The sequence below is a fragment of the Phoca vitulina genome, unplaced genomic scaffold (assembly GCF_004348235.1).
Source record: "Phoca vitulina isolate PV1807 unplaced genomic scaffold, GSC_HSeal_1.0 scaffold2, whole genome shotgun sequence".
NCBI classification, from domain to species: Eukaryota; Metazoa; Chordata; class Mammalia; order Carnivora; family Phocidae; genus Phoca; species Phoca vitulina.
The window spans coordinates 25,203,683-25,225,057 of NW_022589705.1; the positions used below are offsets into that span (position 1 = coordinate 25,203,683).

Sequence of the window (21,375 nt, forward strand, 5' to 3'; positions counted from 1 at the left end):
ACCATCAGCAAAATACAAATTAAAACAATAATGAGATACCACTACACCCTTATCAGAATAGCTAAAATCCAGAACACTGACAACATCACATGGTGGTGAGCATTTGGAGCAAGAGAATTCTCATTTCTTGCTGGTGGGAATGCAAAATGGTACAGTCACTTTGAAATATAGTTTGGTGATTTCTTTAAAAACTAAACATACTCTAACCATATAATCCAGAACTCTTGCTCCTCAGTATTTACCCAAAGGAGATGAAAACTTATGTCTACACAAAAGCCTGCACATGGATGTTCATTGCAGCTCTATTCATATCTGCCAAAACTTAGAAGCAGCCAAGATGTCCTTCAGTAGGTGAATGGTTAAATAAATTGTAGTAAATTCAGAGAACAGAATACTATTAAGCACTAATAAGAAATGAGCCACCATCAAGCTAGGAAAAGACACAGAAAAACTTAAATGCATATTAATAAGTGAAATAAGCCAGCCTGAAAAGGCTACATACTGTGTAATTCCAACTATATGACATTCTGGGAAAGATAAAACTATGGAGATAGTAAAAAGATCAAGGGTTATGGGGGGTGGGAGATGAATAAGTGGAGCACACAGGATTTTCTGGACTATAAAACTACTCTGTATGATACTGTAATGGTGGATACAAGTCATTATATATTTGTCCAAAGCCACAGAATACACAAAGCTTAGAGTGAACCCTAATGTAAACTATGGGCTTTGGGTGACAATGATGTGTCAATATAGGCCCATCAATGGAAACAGACGTACAATTTTGGTGGGGGATGCTGGTAATGGGGGAGGTTATATATGAATGAGGGTAGGGGGTATATGGGAAATCTCTCTACCTGCCTTCTCCATTTTGCCACAAAGCTACAATTGCTCTAAAGAATAAAGTCTATTAATAAATAGAAAAAAAAAAAGTAAACATAAGAAACTAGGTGTACATGAAAGAGAAGATAAGGCATTGAGTATTAATCCCATTTAAAGGACAAAATAGGGTTGCCATGAAGGCCATGATATTGCAAAAAAACTTTTAATTAAAAAAAGTGAAGCTAAATGGATAGATGGAACCAGAGGTCATTTGAGTTATTACACTGAAAGACTGCCACTCAAAAAATGTCAGAGTTGCAAGTCTTTTTCTATATAATTAAACATCACAACATCAACCATATAATATTATCTAGATAATCTATTCATCTTTGGTCAATCTTAAGCGTAAGAGGCATTGCAGGGAATGGGCTCAACTACCAATCCTCTCCTTAAGTTATGGGAGGCACTGCTACCTGATCGAGGCATTCTTTCCCATTAAATTCCTTCTCAGTACCACACATCAGGAAGTACAAGGGATGAAACCAGTATTTGCAATCCCTGCTTTAGAGAATTCCCCTGTAGTTCAGGAATTCCCAAAAACCAGTAATAAAAAATGTACAAGGAAAGGCAAAATATGGCAATGGGCCAGAGAGTAAAAATGTAATCTATTTTTGTTTCTTCCTTAGTCCCTCAGCCCATTGAGGCATATCCTTTCCCAATCACCCAAATTATCCTGTTTACCCTACTTCTTTCCACTCACTAAAACTCTAGTCATAGAAGCTATCTTGGGTTAGTGTTCCTCAAAGCAAAGGACACCACTTGGATGGTGACTAGCTTTGACTGCCCCAGGGGATATTTATAACTCCCATTAAGAGCTTTTTTGGCTGAAATAATATGCTAACTTTCACAACAGAGAATTTTATTGCCTGTTGACTACATCCTCCCACTTCCACTTGGAGTTCTCTCATTTTTCCTATCCCACATCCCCACCCAAGTCTTCTTGGCTAAAATTATCAAGGTTCAGTACCTTGCAGCTGTCTGGCATTTGGTCCTACACTGGGATCTGAGTATCATTATAGGGAAGAAAGGGTGTGTAGACGGTGATTCTCAATTGAATTCTTATACTCAATCACTAACCTGCAAAAGCAGAGTATATTCCATCATTCCTTCAAATATAAAATTCTGAACTATTATATGAATTATGCTGGGTATACTAAGTAATATAAAGAACAGATTCTTAAGGATGTTACAATTTAGTAGGAGGAAAATGGCTGTTCTAAGAGCTTTACAAATGTTAATCCTCATAAGAATGAGTAGTTACTACTATTATCCTCATGTTACAGATAAAAAGACTTGAGTACTGAAAGAATCAGTAATTTGTGCAAAGTCACATAGCTCGTAATGGTAAAGCCAGGAATCAAACCAAGACAGCAGGGCTCCTGACATTTTGCATCATATAATTCAAGAGAATATGTGGCAAGTATGATGAGATATACATGAGCTGCTACAAAAAATTAGAGAAGAAATAAAAACTTCTTGTTGAGCGAATAAAAAAAAGCCTTGGATTCAGATGGGTCTATAAAGATTTGATACAGTTTGTATTATAAAAGCTAATCCTAAATCTGAGGTTTTACTCCATAAAGTCTCCCTTTTTTCTCTTTCCTTTTAGGATGTTATCATACTTAAATCTATGTTTAGAAAAAACAAACAAACCCTTCCTTCAATCATGCAGCTCCCCCTCCATTTTTCATTTTAAGCTTTCTTTAATGTCTGCACTAGTTTTCAATTCCACATCTCCTATTCAGTCATCATCCCTCTGCCTCCTGGAATCTGTATGCATTACTCTACTGACATGGCTCTTGCTAAGATCATAGAAATGCTAAATCTAATGGATATTTTTCAGGATCCACCCCCCCCACCCTTTTTAAAGTAGAAGAAAAATAATCAGTATGAAAGGAGAGCTTGAAAGAGGAAGAAAATAGGAACAAATCATGAAACAAGCCTCAGTGAGAAAAGAATCAAGAACATAGAAAGTACTGTATTTGCAATGAGGCAGAGAAATGAGAGAGCATAAGTAGAAAATAGTGCTTAAGGAGATTCTGCTGAATGTGCTCAGTCCTTTCAGTTAAGCAGTAGGTTAAATTATCTACTATGAGTTGGGGTTTGGGTTCAAAGTTTAAGAAGAGAAGAAAAGGTATGAATGTGTCAAATAGTCAATAAGAAACAAAGAAAAAACATGGGAGCACACAATTGAGACTACACAGAATAAACTGGAACCGGGCCAGAGGAATGCAGAGAGATCTGGGTTTAAATCCCAAATCTGTGTATATGAGCCAAGTGTTCCTGGGTGAGTCACTAAACCTCTGTGAGCCTCAGTTCCATCATCCATGAAATGGGTAACAGTATTTCCCAGGGGCCTTCTAAAGACTGAATTAAATGAGACAGCTTATCTAAAGCACTAAAGTGCTAAATGAGACAGCTTATCTAAAGCGCGTGAGAACTTTACCCAATAAAGTTCAGGAACCCAAGCACAGAAAAAAAAGATGACTGAAGCTTGGGAAAGTAGACATGGTAGAAGGTTAAGGGAGAAAGAATCTGGGATTGTTTGAAAGGACAGTACTGTAACTGCTAACCGCAGTGCTCAAGAAAGCTAATTTAATGAAGGTCTGGCCAACCTGGAACAGAGCTAAGGTAGAGATAGGAGGTCAAAATGAGGTCACAAAGCACACTCAAGAGTGATAGCTGTAGATGAGATAGAGGTTGTGGTGAGAAACGGGAAGCTCTTATTTCAAGATCTTGGAGGCAGAATAGCCCATATAAGAATAGGTCTGAGTATGGCTGAATGAAAGGGTAATCAAAATGTAAACATTCTAAATCATGAATATAATTTAAGGTAGTTTTATGATAAATATCCAGCTCTACAATGACATTTTTTGAGGAAAAACATTAACAATTAAAAGAAAACTCAATCTCTAAAGGCAAGGGGAAAATCAGAATATACTAAGTGCCTACCATACGGGAGGTGGGGTTTTTTGTGGTATACTACACATTACATAAAATTTACCATTTAAACCATTTTTAGTTACAGTTCAGTGGCATTAAGTACATTCATACTTTTGTACAACTATCACTACCATCCATCCCCAGGGCTTTTTCATCTTCCCATACTTTCTGCTAGCTGGTTTTTACATTACTTCATTAATCCCCAAATAACTTACGAGTTTATTTTTACAGATGAGGAATCTGAAGCTGTGAGGGGTTAACTAATTAACTAGTAAATCTAGGATTCGAATTTGGGTCTTTCAAAGTCCAAGCTCTTTCTACAACATGCTGCCCCTAATTAAACTTCTAAAAAAGACTCAAAGTTGTGAGGGTGCCACTTTTGCTTACCCTCTCTCATAGGAACTCAATATACTTCACAAGCTACTATTTTCCTCTCCTTTGTTTCATTTTTTTGACTTCAGGTAAAGAGAACTATATGGAACATCGTTTCTAGATACTTGATGAGTAACCTTAACAGTCTCCCTGATTCCCAGTCTATAAAATGGAGAATGATACACGACACTGAAATAAATTAGATTTTAGTTTAATGAGGTATTAAATGAAAGGTTCAATATAAAACTTCAGTTTGTTTTGCTATGAGCTGTTTTAGAAAGAATGAGGCATGAAGTTATGTTGCTTTCTTTTTTATCCTTAGATGAAATTCAAAAGCTTTTTGTTAAAAGTGCTGCCTCTCTTTGCTCTATGCACTTCCCTTCAAAGTTTATGTTGCCCCAGAGATAATTCTCAATCTAACTGACATGAGATTAACTTAAAAAACAAAAATAATCATGTTAAAGAAAATGTTCAAACTAGTTCTTCATAAATATTTCATATTATTTTCATGGAAGTATAAATTAGATGATTAATTGTAACTTCAGCAAAAAAAATCTAAAATTAGAAGTAACTTGTGCCAAAAAACCTGTGAATGTATGCGTATCGATGTATATGTTTTTGTCGGTCAGAATATGTGTATTCAACATAAACCAACAGAAGCAGCAGGCTACAATTCCCCACTGTGGTGGAAATTTTCCAAATATAATCTGAGACATGTTAAAACCTCTTATCACTCTGCCTGCTACTCCCTCTGCTTGTACTCTCTCTGACAAATAAATAAAATCTTAAAAAAAAAAAAAACCACCTCTTTCAGAAAGTTTTTATTCTGTATACCAAGCAACAGAAGTGGCTGTTCAGGAAGAGGTTACAGAAGTTGTTCTGCAGAGGTTTTTTGGCTTCCGCACCTCTGAGATTATACTGTTATTGCCAAGAAGCATGTGTGAAAATCCCCTACTCCGGGCCACATGATGGCGCTTTTAGCTCTGTCAGCATTAACCATTCACCCTAATTTTATCTTTTAAACCATAATTTGATTCTCAACATTTGCCCTTCCTTCTTAGTTTTAACTCCTGACTTTTTAGGTTACAAAGAAACTTCCAAGGCTTGTCAGAGCCTACAGTCAAACAAAACAGGATTTCTAAGTGTAACTATATGACTATCTAAATGAGCACGCTGTCTCAGAGGAACACAGTGTATGTGGTCTGTTTCTGGCCACCAAGTGGGTGAAAAATTTCTAACTCACAACATAAGAAGCATCATACTGCGTCATGGCCCAGTCCATCTAGGTCAATGTTTTGTCTCTCACACGGCATCAGGAGACATTTTGTGAGAAGCACTGCTATTCTCCATGACATTAAAGATATACTCTAGATATTTTTTCATACCTTAATAATAAAAATGAGGGAGTAGAAAACCTCTAAGGCCCCTTCTGACTCCAAAGCCTCAACAGAAGTATGGAGCTAGAATTCATGAATTTGTCTAAATCTTTCTTAAATCTATCTATACATATTTACCAATGAGGTAGTGAGCTTTCTGTGATATAAAATAATACCTTAGAAATGTTAAGAGACACTACAGATTTTAGTATTTTGGTATCTGATGAAGAAATTTATATTAGCTTTCACAGCAATGTAAGAAAGACTATACTGAGTCAAATTCAATATTCTATTTCCAAATAGTGTGCAAGATCTTGGTGTCCCTGAAGATGTCAACTTCAAGTTGCTCTGGACATGCTATAAAACATTCCTGTTTTTCTTCATAATTGAAAAACTTTGATCCAATCCTTTATCAACCTTCAACTTTACAGGCTGAAGAGTTCAAATTATTTAAGTCAGTAACTTTTAATCTAAATTCTTAAATGAGACAGACTTCCCTAAAAGTAGTATAACTTTCCCTAGCCTTATGTTGATAATTTTAATTTTCATCACTTTTATAAATAAGACATTTCCTATCTAGCAAATTTTCACTACAGTGGCAGTGACTGACCCAGAACTGTAAAACATTAGAATTAAAGGGAACTAAGAGGTTAAATGCAACTTTCTACTTTGCAAATGAGGAAACTGAGGCTTACTGTTGATGATAACACTTTCTGACAGAACACAACTAAAAACCTAAGCTAGATACAACAAAACAGTACTCTTAAAACTGTGGATCAGAATCAACCAAGTAAATGGGTTGCTACCAGCATTTTAAAAAAGCAAGAGCAGAAAATATCAGAGGCTTTTGTGTTATAAGGATAAATGTAATTTAATAAAACTTTGTTTCAGTTATATGTATTAGATCATAATGTAAAATATACTTATGGTGCTCAAAAATTTTGGAAGTCACTGTGATAAAATATTCAATTCTTTGAGTGGATTTTAAAATTTTCTTTTATTTTTTAAAAATTTAAGATTTATTATTATTTAATAATAAAATAAATTAAAAAAATATTATGATTTAATTATGATGGTGATGTAATTTATTATGATGACACTTTTAAGTTAATAAAAATAACTCTGCATTAAATACTAAATGCTGCCATTTAAAAGAAACATTTTTTCCCCTTCTTTTAAAGAAGATAGGTTCTGAATGTTATACCCCATACCATTTGTGAACAGACTTTCTTTAAAAATCACATTTCTGTAGAGCTTACACGTGCACCAGCTAGAAAGGCTTTTGAAAAGAACACTGAATTCTAGAATTCTTATCATTAAAACACTTAAAAACATCATTCTCTGAAGACACAGTGACCTCTAGTGGATTCATGAAATAAATTAACATAACGCTTGCCCATAAGAATTTATAAATTAAGGTAACACTGATGCACGCAAATATAAAAAATACTAATATGGCTACATACTGACAAGTATCATACATAAATAAGGGCTACAGTTACACTATGTACATTGTGACAATTGTATATTTATAGATTACTCACTGGTTACTTCCAATCAACTGGAATCCTGGCATTGTTCAGAACCTATCACTAGCTTATGAAATACATTTAATCTTTCTGAGCTCCTTTGATAAAGATATTGGGTTAAATTGTGTCTAAGGGCCTTTCAGCTCTTTATGATCTTTTCTTCTTTAATTCATCTTGTACACCAATGTCAGATCAAATTCTGTTCAAAAGCATTTGAAGGCTCCCCAATACTTGTCCCCATTAGAATTAAGTACAAATCTCTTTCACTTGTGTACTCGTTATGCCATCCCATTAACATTTCAATTTAAACTCACAGATTTGGGGGCGCCTGGGTGGCTCAGTCGTTAAGCTCAGATCATGATCCCAGGGTCCTGGGATCGAGCCCCACATCGGGCTCCCTGCTCAGCGGGAAGCCTCTTCTCCCTCTCCCACTCCCCCTGCTTATATTCCCTCTCTCGCTGTGTCTCTGTCAAATAAATAAATAAAATCTTAAAAAAAAAAATAAACTCATAGATTTGGTTTCATAAGTGTGTGTGTGCTCGTACAGGTATGGGTAGCCTGTCGTATACTAAGCACATACTACACACTGAATATAAATTAAATTGATTTGTATAGATTAGGGAAACCAAGGCCATTTTCATCTCTCTTTTTTAGTGAGGTAGGGAAGGGCATATAGGTAAAGTGGAATTTCAAGAACCACAAATATAAAGTGACAGAGCTTCATATTCTGGGAAAAGGTGGGCATTCTGAACATAGAATAAGATTTTAGGAAAAAGAGGGAAGAACTTTTAAATTAGCTGAAGGAAGTACCAATAACTATATCTGAAGAATATGAAGGTGACAGAAAAGCTGATTTGGTAAATGGTTTTGAAGCAGATATGAGGATGGGCTAAATTTAATAAGTAGAGAAGGTATCACTGGAAACAAAGGGTAACTTAAGGAAACACTAGTTTTAACAGCTCAGGAACAGAACATGTAGCTGCCATAAGACTAAGGAGGCGATGAGTAGCTCTGCTGAAAGAAATGTTAAGAAAGAAAAAAAAGTGTTAGCGAAAAAGGTGCTCTCAGGTCCCCAGTCACCTTGGACAATGCTATAATCCTTTATCCTCTAAATAAAAAAGTCAGGCTGGTGGAGAAATAGTGAACAATTTAGTCTTCATTATGTGTAATTCACTTAACAAAGGCCATAGGGTGGTGTGTTTTACATTATCTTTTTTTTTTTTTTTTTTTTAGAGAGAGTGTGTGAATGAGGCCGGGTGGGGGGCGGCGGGAAGGGATAGAGACAATCTTAAGCAGACTCCACGCTGAGTGCAGAGCCCAACAAGGCATGGTGCTCAATCTCACAACCCTGAGATCATGACTTGAGCCGAAATCAAGAGTCAGATGCTTAACCAACTGAGCCACCCAGGCACCCCTTGACATACTCTAAACCAGAGCATTGGATCTGCAGGCAAAGGTGTCAGCCAACAAAGGGACTGTCCCTCAGTACAAATGATGCTAGTTCAAACTACAGTGGTTTCATATTACCTTGTGCATCAGATAAGACTTTAATAAGCTTTTTTTTAGGCAAAGATCTTTAGTTAACTTGGGTCTCATTACATTTACGTCATTAAGGTTATTTAGCATTGATACTCTTTTACTACATGCCTTGTGTTGCAATATTCTCTATGAAACATGAGTTATTTGGGACATTATTTCATTTAAGCCTGTTTGAAATTCGGTAATACAGTTCAATTACACAACAATTTTTGTTACCTTTTATAGAAAAGGTAGATTATGGCATTTGCCCCTCAATAATAAATTTTCTCTCAAATTCAACAATTAAAATGTTGCAAATGTTTAAACATTTCCCAAGAGGCAAAACCCCAGAAATGTTCCTATACCTTTTTCCTAAAAATTATAATGGATTTCTTTAAATTTATGAAATACTGTACTGATTTTTAATAAAGATTGAGTGAATTAGTAACCTGAACTTTTTAACCTTAGTACATATTTTTTGTTTGTTTGTTTTTAGTACATAGTTTTCTAACAACAAAGTCAGTTCAGCTGGATCCTAAGATCTAGTATCTACTGGAAAACTTTAACATTCTTACTCTAGGATTATTATACTAGTAGGATTAATAGAAATAATTGGCATAGCAGAAAGCAAAGTTCAGGTTTTGAGACTAAAGCTAAAACAGCTAAGAAACAACATTTATAATTATTTTCTGATTTTAAGTATAAAATCCTTAATAACTATGCTTAAAATATAACCGTTTCCCCACAATTAAAATGTGTACAATGGTAAATTCTACAGAAAACTAGGACTACTCTCTATATATCTCAAAAAGTTGGACTATATCAATAAATGTATATGTAATGATTTAAATTACCTTTCCTCTTCTCGAACCCATACTGGAGTTTTAGGAATTTGTGCTTCAAAAAACTTAGATGCTTTATAACAAAAATTGCTGCAAAAACACTGAAAGGAACATTTTTAAAATTAGCAAATTATTTTTTTCTTATTGTGCAACACAATTTATGTACAGAAAATATAAATATGTAGTGCAAAGAAAATAATGAAAACCCAAGAAAAGAAATAATGTATAGTACCTTTGAAGCTCTCCATGTATCTGTCCCAGAGTCATTTCCATATTCCCCAGAAGTAATCACTATCATAAATTCTGTGTTCCTCATTCCCTTGCTTTCCTTTAGTTTTGCTATCTATATACACATACCTACAAAAGATATCATTCAGTTTTGCCTAATTCTAAACTTCGTGTAAATGTAACTGTACTGCTATGTTTTCTGGGGTTTTTTTGTTCCATGTTATATTTTTCAGATTCATGTAGGTGTAGCTTATATATTTACGCTCGGTATTACATTCCATTATGTAAGTATATTACCTTTATTGTTTATGAATAATTGAGTTGTTTCTAACTTTTTGGCCATCACTACAATGTGCCTATAAACATTTTTTTAAGAATTTTTAAAATTAAAAAAAATTGTTGTAAAATACACAAAATTTACCATCTTAACCATTTTTAAGTGTTATAGTTCAGTGGCACTAAATACCTTCTCATTGTAGTACAACCATCACCACCATCTATCTCTAGAACTCTTTTCATCTTGCAAAATGAAACTCTATACCATTAAACAACAACTCCCCATTTCTGCCTCTTCAATCACCATTCTACTTTTGTAACTATGAATCCAACTACTCTAGTTACCTCACAGAAGTTGAAGCATTTAATATTTGTTCTTTTGTGCAGGCTTATTTCACTTAGCATAATGTCTCATAAGAGCATAATGTCTTAAAGTACATTCATGTTGTAGCATGTGTCAGAATTTCCCTCCTTTAAAAGGATAATATTCCATTCTATGTATATAGCATATTTTGTTAATCCAACTAGGAACATTCATATACATACATAGTTGTACAAATGGGCAGGAAATTCCTTAAAATATATACCAAACAACAGAAAGTCTTGGCCATAAAAAATGTGTGAACTTGACTTTACTAGATAATACCAATTTCTCAAAAAGGATGCAATTTTATTTAACCAGTAGTATAAAGAGTTCCTAATATTTAACCAGTAGTATAAAGAATGCCTAATATTGTCAGATTTTAATTTTGCTAATTTGGGGGCTGTGAGAATGTAAATCAATGTGTTTTTATTTTTTATTTGCTATTTCCCTTATTACTGATAAGGTTGAACATCTTTTCATATATTCATAATCAAGTTCCTTCTATAAAATTTTTCTAGGGGTACCTGGGTGGCTCAGTTGGTTAAGCGTCTGACTCTCAATTTTGGCTCAGGTCATGGTCTCAGGGTTGTGAGATAGAGCCCCCTGTCAAGACTCCACACTCAGCTTGAGATTCTTTCTCCCTCTCTCTCTGCCTGCCCCCCCCACCCAACCTGACTCACTCACTCTCTCAAAAAAATTTTTTTCTGCAAGATTTTCTGTCTTTCCCTGGTTATGAATCTGTGGTCAGTTATATGTGGGAAATACACCTCCTTCTGATTTATAGCTTATCTTTTCACTCTTTTTTGGAAACTTCTGATAAGCAAATGTTTTTAATTTTAATGTAGAAAAACCTACCAATTTTTCCTCTTTGGTCTGTAATTGTCTATCTTATTTAAGAAATTTTCTCTCCAAGTTTATAAAGATACCTTCCCATATTCTCTTTAAAAAGGCGTTTATCTTTTTAATTTAAATATTACTGAAACAGGGATCAATTTTCAGTTTTTGCATTTGGATTTGTGCCAGTACTATTTTACTGAAAAATCCATACTTTCTCCACTGATCTATAATATTCCTGTTGTCACATATAAAGTGTCCACATATGTGGTGAGTCTGCTTCTGGCTCTCTATTCTGTTTCATGATTTACTTGCCTGAATTTGTGCTGGTATGCACTTTTAGTTTTTATTTTATTTATTTAAATTTTATTTTATTTTTAGAGCAAGAAAGAAAGCATGAACAGGAGGAAGGAGGGGCAGAGAGGAGACAGAGAGAGAGAGAACCCCAAGCAGGCTCCACGCTCAGCATGGGAGCCAGATGCAGGACTTGATCTCACTACCCTAGGATCATGACCTGAGCCTAAATCAAGAGTCAGACACTTAACCGACTGAGCCACCCAGGTGCCCTTGCACTTTTAATTTTTAAACGTTCAAGTATTAATTAAAGCATAAGCTTTAATTTTCAAATATTTTCAAATATTAGATATTTTTCAAATAAACTTTTTCAAATATTTTTGAAATATTTTCAAATAAACTTTTAATGTGGCTACTTTCTAAAAGGCAAACTTTTCAAACAATTCTTTTTAAATTCCATTTAGGATATTAAAAATTAACTGCCACATGAGAATAGCCTTTAAGCTTACCTTTCTTTCAGTAATATCATAGACTTTATTGGTTTTGGTAGAAATTTTATATTTCTGTTTTGGTACCTAAAAAAACGAAAGTATAGCTTAAGAAGAATTCAAGTATCCACATATCATATCTTTGGCTAACTCATGTAATTAGTTCATGACCTGTTTCATTTCTTGTCTTGTCTACAAAGTATTTTGCTAAATATAAAAAATTTAAGCTTCTATTTTAAAAAATTAATTACTTACAATTCCTAGTTTCTTCTGACATAAGGGATAACCGCAGAGTTTAATAATAGAACGCTCATCCACGACATCGCTATAGTGAGCAGGTGTGATGAACTTCCCCTAAAATGAAATGAGAGGGGCATTTCCCCACTAGATTACTGGACAAGTTCATTTATCATCTCTCTAAGCCTCACTGATCTCATCTGAAAATGTAGGGATAATAAGTCTATCTCACAGGTATGATGTTAGAATCAGAGGAGAAAATAAAGGAAATACATTTAGAAAAGCACTGGACACATAGTAAGCACTCAAAAATGTTAGCTATTATTTTCTTTTAAAGAGTTGTATTTAAAAAAAAAAAATTTTTTTTTAATTTATTTACTTGACAGAGAGATAGAGCACAAGTAGGCAGAGCGGCAGGCACAGGGAGAGGGAAAAGCAGGCTCTCCGCTGAGCAGGGAGCCCAATGCAGGGCTCGATCCCAGGACCCTGGGATCACGACCTGAGCTGAAGGCAGACACTTAACCGAATGAGCCACCCAGGCGCCCCAAATGTTAGCTATTATTAAAAAAAACAAACAACCCGAAAAAACTTCTGCCAAGAGACTATACATCTTTGTAGATATATAGTTCATGAAATAATTCTGAGGCAGGAGAAAGAAGTGGTGCTATAGTGATTGCTATTCCAAAGCAAAACACTTAAAAGTATATTTTATTTTAAGAATATATTATTCAGGGGCACCTGGGTGGCTTAGTCGTTAAGCGTCTGCCTTTGGCTCAGGTCATGATCCCAGGGTCCTGGGATTAAGCCCCGCATTGGGCCCCCTGGTCAGTGGGAAGCCTGCTTCCCCCTCTCCTACTCCCCCTACTTGTGTTCCCTCTCTAGTTGTGTCTCTCTCTGTCAAATAAATAAATAAAATCTTTAAAAAAATAAAAAATAAAAATACATTATTCAAAAAATAAACCATGTAGAATAAAATATAATTTACCTGTTTTCAAAGAACTACCTTAAAATACGAAGTATATCAAAGGTGTCAGGATGCAAAATCTTCCAGCTTCTGGAAAACTGTACAGGAGACTGATGAGGTGGTTATAAGCTGACACCAAATATTTCCCCTTGATGTATCTTCATGTTTAAATCTCAACTCATAACTATTTCATAACTTTGAGATCATTTTTGAACAAGTTTTTCTGTTTTCCCAGGGACTGAAATACTTCTTACTAAGAGTGATAGAAGGTATTTGTTTCAAATGAAGCATTTCTGGTTTGTCTTTGTCTTTAGTGTCATCATGCATGCAGATTCTGATGTAGTTACCTCTATCAATTTAAATATTGTCCTACTTATATTCCTCGTTTAGAAAAATCTCTGACCCACACTAATAATTATTTTTGCAATGGAAGCTCTGAGTTTTAATTTTCCTTTTCTTTTTTCTCTTAAGGATTATGAGGATATAATAGAAATTTCCATTTGAAATTTTAATGCAATAGAGTTGTTAAAGGAAAAAAAACTTTTAATGCAGATTATAATTCTCTTGTTATGTGTTAAATGATAAATGATCTACAGTCTAGGTTTTTAAAATATCAAAACTAATAGAACTACATTAATAAAAATAATAACCTTCTGTTACTAAAATAGGACAACACACAGAATATGGAAAATAACATCGGGATAATTAGTGCAAAGTGATGAAAATCAAGTGAGATTAGCAGACATATTTAAAGAACTACTATTAAGGGGTAAAATATGCATATTATTTTTCATTAGTGCATTTTAAAATCATACAACAAGGAATGCCTAATAGGTGATTATTTTCAAATGCATGAATTATATAGCATGCTACCTGCATCTAGTGACTGAGAACAGATTCAAGGTTTTGATAATACAAGGAAGTCTCATATTACACAGATTTAAAGATCTAATACTACAAATGTAATAATTTCCCAACTTAACACATACACATTCCCTTAGGAATTCTTCTGTAATATCTTCTTCTAAAAGCTGTTCAACAATATGTAGAGCTTTTCTCTCAAATTCAATCTTCTTTCTCACAGCTGCTTCTAGTTCTGCTTTCCTAAAATTAAAAAATGAAAACGTATTTAAAATTTAAAAGTTTGGGGCGCCTGGGTGGCTCAGAGGGTTAAGCATCTGCCTTCCGCTCAGGTTATGATCTCCAGATCCTGGGGTCGAGTCCTGAGTTGGGCTCTCAACTCAGCGGGGAGTCTGCTTCTCCCTCTCTCTCTGCCTCTCTCCTTGCTTGTGCTCCCTCTGTCTCTCTCTTCTCATGAATAAAATCTTTAAAAAAATAAAATAAAATTTAAAAGTTATTCTACTTAAAAGTTTTATCATAGCCAATTTTCTGTCTTAGAACACAGCACAAACATGCTATTTTGCTATTTAAATTTGTATTTTTTAATGCTGTTACTTTTGATACAATACTTTTCAAAGTATTAACACATAGAAGTCTGCCCAATAACAGGACTATTTGATTTCCAAGGCTTAGAGCACAAGGAAGAAAATGAGGTGAAATTTTTTTGCCAGTTAGTGATTATACTCTCTCAATTACTCCTGTGTGTACCTAAAAAGACAGGCTTTTCCTTTGAAATCCTTAGAAATCAGGAAAGATCAGAGAGGAAAAAGATAACTTCAGCTGTTCTTACAAGTAAAAATGTATTTGTGTCAAATCTCAAAAGTTAATGATAGCCCAGTTTGACAAGATCGAGTCCTATTTGCAAAGAAGTGTTTACTTACTTTTGTTATTAAGTCTTATTAAATAACTATATCGACATGACAATGTAGTTTAGGAAAACAATCTTCCTACGAGGGCTGGTCCTTGCCCTGGCACCAGTGGGACTGTCAGCCTTTGCTAGCCCCTACACACCATGGAACATAACGATAAACAATGGCTCTAGGAGAGTGGTTCTCAATCCTAGCTGCACATTAGGATCATCTAAGGAGATTTCTTTAAAAGATTTTATGCCTAGGTCCCACTGCAAGCTCCAGATAATCCTAATGTGCAAAAGGGTTGAGAGACCTTGCCATAGAACCAAAGATACTCAACCATCTTGGTAACCTATTTGCTCCTATCCTGCACTGGTTTCTCCTTTCCTATCAGAACTACCTCAGCCAGCCTCCTGGGCCTTGACTTGGCTCTCATATCTGGATCTATAATGTATTCATTTTTTCTTCCTACTTTCACTCACTCTCAAGACTTTAGACTCTAATTCCTTGCCTAGAAAAATAATATTCTACAAAAACAATATAACATGTATTAATAATGTGCTACAAAAAAGAAGGATGATGCCGGATTGCCAACTCTTTCTTTTGCCAAATAGGGACATTAAAACCAGAAGAAATTTGCAACTAACAACTGTTCTCCTACGATTTCATAAAGGCCATTCTTACATCAAAGGAGTGTAAAAGACATGAATACAGATTTAAAAGCAGTTTTTTATGTTAAATGTATTTGGCTTTATGAAAAACATTATTTTATTTTTCTCATACTGCTGCCTACCAATAAAAGCTATGCCATATACTAGGATCAGTCTAACAACACACACTAAGGAATTGCTGGCTCAAGGTGTTAACTACCTCAACCTGCAGTAAGTCACACTCACTCTTAACTGATGCCTAGAGCTGCTTCCCATGAACAGCCCTATCTCGCTGTTGCCCTCTGTCCTAAATGATGACAGGTAGTATGGTGTACAGCAGTGGTTCTCAAATTTTTTGGTCTCAGCATTCCTTTACACTTTTAAAATTAGAACTTCTGCTTATGTGGATTATATGAATTGATATTTACCATACCTGGATTAAAAATGAGAAAAATTTTAAGCACTTACTAATGCATGTAAAAATAGTAATTACATGTTAATAACTTTTTAAATAAAAAACTTAGTGAAAAGAGTAGAATTATTTTATATCTTTGCAAAGTTCTTTAATTTCTGGCTTAATAGTATTTGGTTGGATTGAATGTAGAAGTATTTTTCAGTTGGCATAGATTTATAAAGGATCACTTCCTTCAACAACTATTTGGTTACCTACCTCCATGGATTTTTAACTGTTTCATCATCCAGGGTAATCTGTCCACAATACATTCTAGTGTATTTATACTTCCCACACTGTACTGCTCAGAATAAAATATAATCTCCTTGCGTTTGTGGTCAGATCACTATTGAGGAAAGTTGCAAATTACCATCATTATCAATATTAACTTTACTCTTGCAGTGTATCATAAAACCAAGTCAATATAATTATGCTGCTCCACAGGGAAATATTCTCTAAAATAGATCGCAAGGGGCGCTTCGGTGGTATAGTCAGTTAAGTGTCTGACTCTTAGTTTCCATTCAGGTCGTGATATCAGGGTCATGGGATTGAACCCCTCGTCAGACTCCTCACTCAGCGCAGAGTCTGCTTGAGATTCTCTCTCCCTCTCCCTCTGCACATCCCACTCGTGTGCACTCTCTCTCTGATAAATAAATCTTAAAAACAAATAGATCTCAAATCCATCCAATTTCTCCATTCCTAGATGATCACCATCCCTAACATCTGTAAAACTTTTTAAACTTAAATTCCATCACTCTATTACTTGAAATTTTCCTATTTGCACTTAGAAAATCCAAATTTCTCACCATGGCCCACCAGATACTACATGAATGGAGTCCTGTCTAAGTTTTTCCTATGCTCTTTTTTTTTTTTTTAAAGATTTTATTTATTTATTTGACAGAGACAGACATAGCGAGAGAGGGAACACAAGCAGGGGGAGTGGGAGAGGGAGAAGCAGGCTTCCCGCAGAGCAGGGAGCCCGATGTGGGGCTCAATCCCAGGACCCTGAGATCATGACCTGAGCCGAAGGCAGACGCTTAACGACTGAGCCACCCAGGCGCCCCTATGCTCCTTTCTTCCCTTGCTCAAAATGCCGTACACTACACCACGGGAATCCTTCCTTTCTTTGAACTGACCTAGCTTTTTCTTCTTTCAGGGTCTTTATACATACTGCCATCTCTGGCTCAGGACTCTCTGGTTAATGCCTACTTACCTTCAGATCTCAGCTTATTACTTCCTTGGAGAAGTCTTTCCCTGTAATTCCCAGCTAATCTGAACTCCTATTAGTTTCATCTGATAACATCATAGTCTTTTCCTTTATAATACTTATCACAGTATGTAACTATGTATTCAGTTATGATAATTTAATTGGTAGTTCTCTGTTCCACTAGAAAGGAACTGTGTTTATTCTGTTCAAAACCATATCCTGAAGGCCTAACACAGGGCTGGAACATCTCAAATTTGGTAAATAATTTTTCAAAGAATGAGTAAATGAAAGCCTGATAAAGGATAAATCATAGAGGTGCCTGGGTGGCTCAGTGGGTTAAGCATCTGACTCGATTTCAGCTCATGATCTCAGGGTCATGAGATCAAGCCCTGCATCAGGCTCTGTGTTCCATGGGGGAGTCTGAGATTCTCTCTTTCCCTCTCCTTCTGCCCCTCCCCACAGCCCCCCCCCACACCTGCACTCACTCTCTCTCTAAAATAAATAAATCTTTTTTTTTTAAAAAAAGGATAAACCATAGACATATGTATTTTAATCACTTTCATAGACTACTCCTAGTCTAGAAACTTCTTTGTGACAGGAGCTAAATCTAGCCTTTTTAGGAGATGCCAAGAAACAGAATAGGACTTTTTGCTGAAAATACAGACATGATGTAAACAAACAACAGTAAAGGTTTCTTGGAGTCTCTGGCATATAAAGTAATAAAAGGCAAGTGTACCTGAAGAGGTGGAAAAGGAATACCTGGTTAAATCAGGAATGTTTATTCCCTTAATCTTTCTACAGATACTCATACCTTCACCAGCAATCTACAAGTGTCTTGATTTGCTTTTCTTAAAGCCTGGAGTGGAGAGATATAATGAGTCTATATGAGAATTTATAGTGCTTCTCAGATCTTCCCCTTCTCTCCCATAATAATTTTTTCTAAGGTATCACCCATTACTGTTTTGTTTTTTTTTTTTAAAGATTTTGTTTATTTATTTATTTGACAGAGAGAGAGAAACAGCATGAGAGGGGATAGGGTCAGAGGGAGAAGCAGGCTCTCCGCTGAGCCGGGAGCCCGATGTGGGACTCGATCCCAGGACTCCGGGATCATGACCTGAGCCGAAGGCAGTCGCTTAACCAACTGAGCCATCCAGGCGCCCCCATTACTGTTTTTAAAAATGGTTCAATTAATATGAAATAAACAGATAAGCAAATGCATTTGTCCAAGTAGTTCTCATACCTTTTAGAAGCATCTTCTTGTTTTAAGGCATTTGTCTGTTTAGCACCTACAATAATAAAAAAACAGTAGGTCAAGTCTTCAGAAACACACTAGCTTACAGGACAGATTCCTACTCAAACTGCAGACAACCTTTTCTTCTTTTCCCCACACATTACTTTCCAATCCTGTGTGTAAAACAAATGAAATGGGCAGGGAATTCAGTTTGCTTGTGTTATTTCCGAATTTCTCTTGGTTAAAATGTATTTCTTTGGGGATTGAATTTTCTCACGTATCACAGCCGGGCGGTTACGTCCTCCTGAAAATCTGAGATATGGGTACTTTTAGGGGCAACCCGTTTCTGTCCCCCGAATGTTTGGGGGGTGGGGGTGACACCTTAGAGGACCCGGGGACCAAAGCAGCGGTACATCTCTACGGTGGGCTCACTTGACCACTCTGGCGAGCCAGCTCTAGACTCCAGCACCTCTACTCCCTTTCCCTCAGAGACAGCCCATTCTGGGGGAAATCTTGGAACACTAGTGTAAAGAGGTGGGGGGATGGCCGGAGGTCTTTCCAAGAAGACCCAGGACAGTGATGAGACGCTCTCGGCCTTCTCTGCCCTGGAGACCTCCGCTCCTGGAGCAGTCTTTCCGGTGCGCCCCGCGGGCCTTACTGTGGAACCCTGAAGGGGCTCAGTTCTCAGGGTGCAAACGTGAGAGAGGCCCTTCTTCCTACCTGCGGCGTTTCGGGAAGCGCGGGGGGCCCGGGCCTTGAGCCGCGGAGAGCGCGGCCCCGCGGAGTCAGCCATCGGCAGCGTCGTGAGGAGGTCAGGCCCGGACCTGGCGTCTCCCTCTGAGGCTCCGCCTCCCCTCGCGCAGCGCGGGGCGGGGCCGGCCGGGGCGGGGCGGGGCCCGGAGAGAGGCCTGCGCTGCCGGAGGAGGTGGAGGAGGGCGCTGAGAGCGGCGAGAGGCCCGGCGGGTAAGTGGACGCACCTGGGAGTCCGGGAGGGCCCGGGCTCGCGGCCAGCTGTGAGCCGCGGAGGACCCGGCGCCACGGCCCGCAAGGCCCCGCGAGGTCATGGGGCCCGAACGCCTAGGCGAGCAGGAATCGGGAGAAATGGCTTCCCTTGGATGCAGTCCGCACGCGCGCTGGGGTTTTATCCGCCCTGGAGCGCGCGGCCGTGAGGACCGGCTGACCTGTGCTCCCGCTGCGGGCCTGGGGCCGGGTCTTCCCGCTGGGACAAACGATGGCCTGCGGGACGGAACGGTGTTCTCCTGAGCGCTGCTGGTTGCTTCGTCTCCGTGCAATATAGGGATTACACCAACTGGATTATTTGGGGGACTGCATCTCTTACAGAAAAATGTCCGGGTCACACTTGGGACGGTGGGCGTCTGAACTTTCACCCACTCTGGGTGAGTTGTATTGGCTCCAGTTTTTGTCAAGGGGGACATTGAAAAAAATTTTAATTCCCTAATTACTAGAACTGACTTCAGGAACACTTTTCAGAAATTTTTTCAGAAAAGAAATACTTCGCCTTTTTAAAGCCATTTATTTAGTCCATATTTGCTCTCCTGTTGGGCGTACCCTAGAGGATTTTTTTTTTCAAGTGTATCTTTCAAAACTGTTCTAGAAAACTTAAAAGATGCAAGTTTTTTACTCCTTAGGCTAAGATGCTTTCAGTAAAAACATTTCAGTATTAAAACTTCACATTTTCTTTATTGTATTTAGTAATAATTCATCAGAATGAAACACAACTTACTAACACTTTAATAGCACTGATAACTGTTTTATATTTCAGCATCAAAACTAGGAAAAATAACGAGGAATGGCTGTGGAAGAGCTTCAATCCATAATAATGAGATGTGTAAGTAACTTTTTTTCTTTTTAATGAAAGTTAAATACCAGATTATTTTTAGTTATAATTAAGGTCATTCAAATTGCTTATCTTATTTAATCCTTGCTTTGTTTGACCTGTGAATAAATAGCAGGAGGGCCAGAAGGCAGATTGGATTATTTCTCCAAGTGACCTACTTGTTTAACCTTTTAAATTTTTAATACTGATCCTTATTGGAGAATTTTTTGGCGGACTGGATTTCAAGATCATTCATTAAAGTACTTTTTAGGCTTATCCTAATTTTCACACGTATGCTATGTGCAACTTACCTAGAATTCAAACAGATTTACTTTTTTTTCCAGAGAGAATAAATCAAGTAGTTATTGAATTTTTATTCACCAAAACATGTTTGTTTTGCCTTCATTTTGTTTCTGTTAGCAAATCCTAGAAGAACAAGACTTTAAAGAAGAAGATTTTGGTCTATTTCAGTTAGCAGGCCAAAGATGCATAGATGAAGGGCATATAGAGCAGCTATTAGAAATTATTCAAAATGAAAAGAATAAGGTAAGTACAATCTTTATGAGTCCTTTTTAGCCTTTACTGGGAAGGTAACAGCCACATGATACTATTATTTGTCCACTCATTTATTTATCAAACATTTAAGAATTAAATTTCTACAGTAAGAAAGTGGAAAACAAAAAAGGAATTAGGGCTATTCATATACTTGAAGGTGCTTATAGTCTGGTGGAAGAGATAAGTATGTAAACTAGCAATAAGAAGGCACAAAAAATGAAATAAGTGATAGTTGAAGTATAAGTAAAATACTTTAAAATAAAAGCAGGGATTACATCTGGTTTAGGGATCAAAGGTGGCATTTGGATTATTAATTTACATTTAGTGCTATAAGTATCAGGCAACCTGGATACTCATTTTTGGTGATCAGCACATTCTCTTCCTTCAGCCAGATGTATATAGAAAACCAAATATTAAGTAAGAATTTTTGGGGGGCGCCTGGGTGGCTCAGTCAGTTAAGCGTCTGCCTTCTGCTCAGGTCATGATCCTGGGGTCCTGGGATTAAGCCCCACATCGGGCTCCCTGCTCAGCAGGGAATCTGCTTCT

General features: G+C 36.8%; 2 protein-coding genes across 7 annotated transcripts in view; one reads left to right on the forward strand and one right to left on the reverse strand.

Annotated features, from left to right (window-relative positions):
* RPAP2 (RNA polymerase II associated protein 2) overlaps positions 1 to 19,250 on the reverse strand; it is a 77,604-nt gene extending 58,354 nt beyond the window's left edge. The window contains exons 1-6 of one of the 3 annotated variants that reach the window (XM_032423709.1): positions 19,158 to 19,250; positions 18,447 to 18,492; positions 14,137 to 14,251; positions 12,202 to 12,300; positions 11,968 to 12,033; positions 9,475 to 9,563 (exon numbers count right to left, since the gene is read on the reverse strand). In XM_032423709.1, the coding sequence (XP_032279600.1) occupies positions 9,475 to 9,563; positions 11,968 to 12,033; positions 12,202 to 12,300; positions 14,137 to 14,251; positions 18,447 to 18,492; positions 19,158 to 19,230 (488 nt within the window). In that variant the 5' untranslated portion in view covers positions 19,231 to 19,250. The remainder of the gene's footprint in view (positions 1 to 9,474; positions 9,564 to 11,967; positions 12,034 to 12,201; positions 12,301 to 14,136; positions 14,252 to 18,446; positions 18,493 to 19,157) is intronic. The other 2 variants (XM_032423718.1, XM_032423729.1) reach the window with 2 other exon arrangements.
* Positions 19,152 to 21,375, forward strand: part of GLMN (glomulin, FKBP associated protein) — a 32,436-nt gene continuing 30,212 nt past the window's right edge. For 2 of the 4 annotated variants that reach the window (XM_032423758.1, XM_032423767.1), the window contains exons 1-3: positions 19,312 to 19,400; positions 20,221 to 20,286; positions 20,695 to 20,820. In XM_032423758.1, the coding sequence (XP_032279649.1) occupies positions 20,248 to 20,286; positions 20,695 to 20,820 (165 nt within the window). In that variant the 5' untranslated portion in view covers positions 19,312 to 19,400; positions 20,221 to 20,247. The other 2 variants (XM_032423743.1, XM_032423751.1) reach the window with 2 other exon arrangements.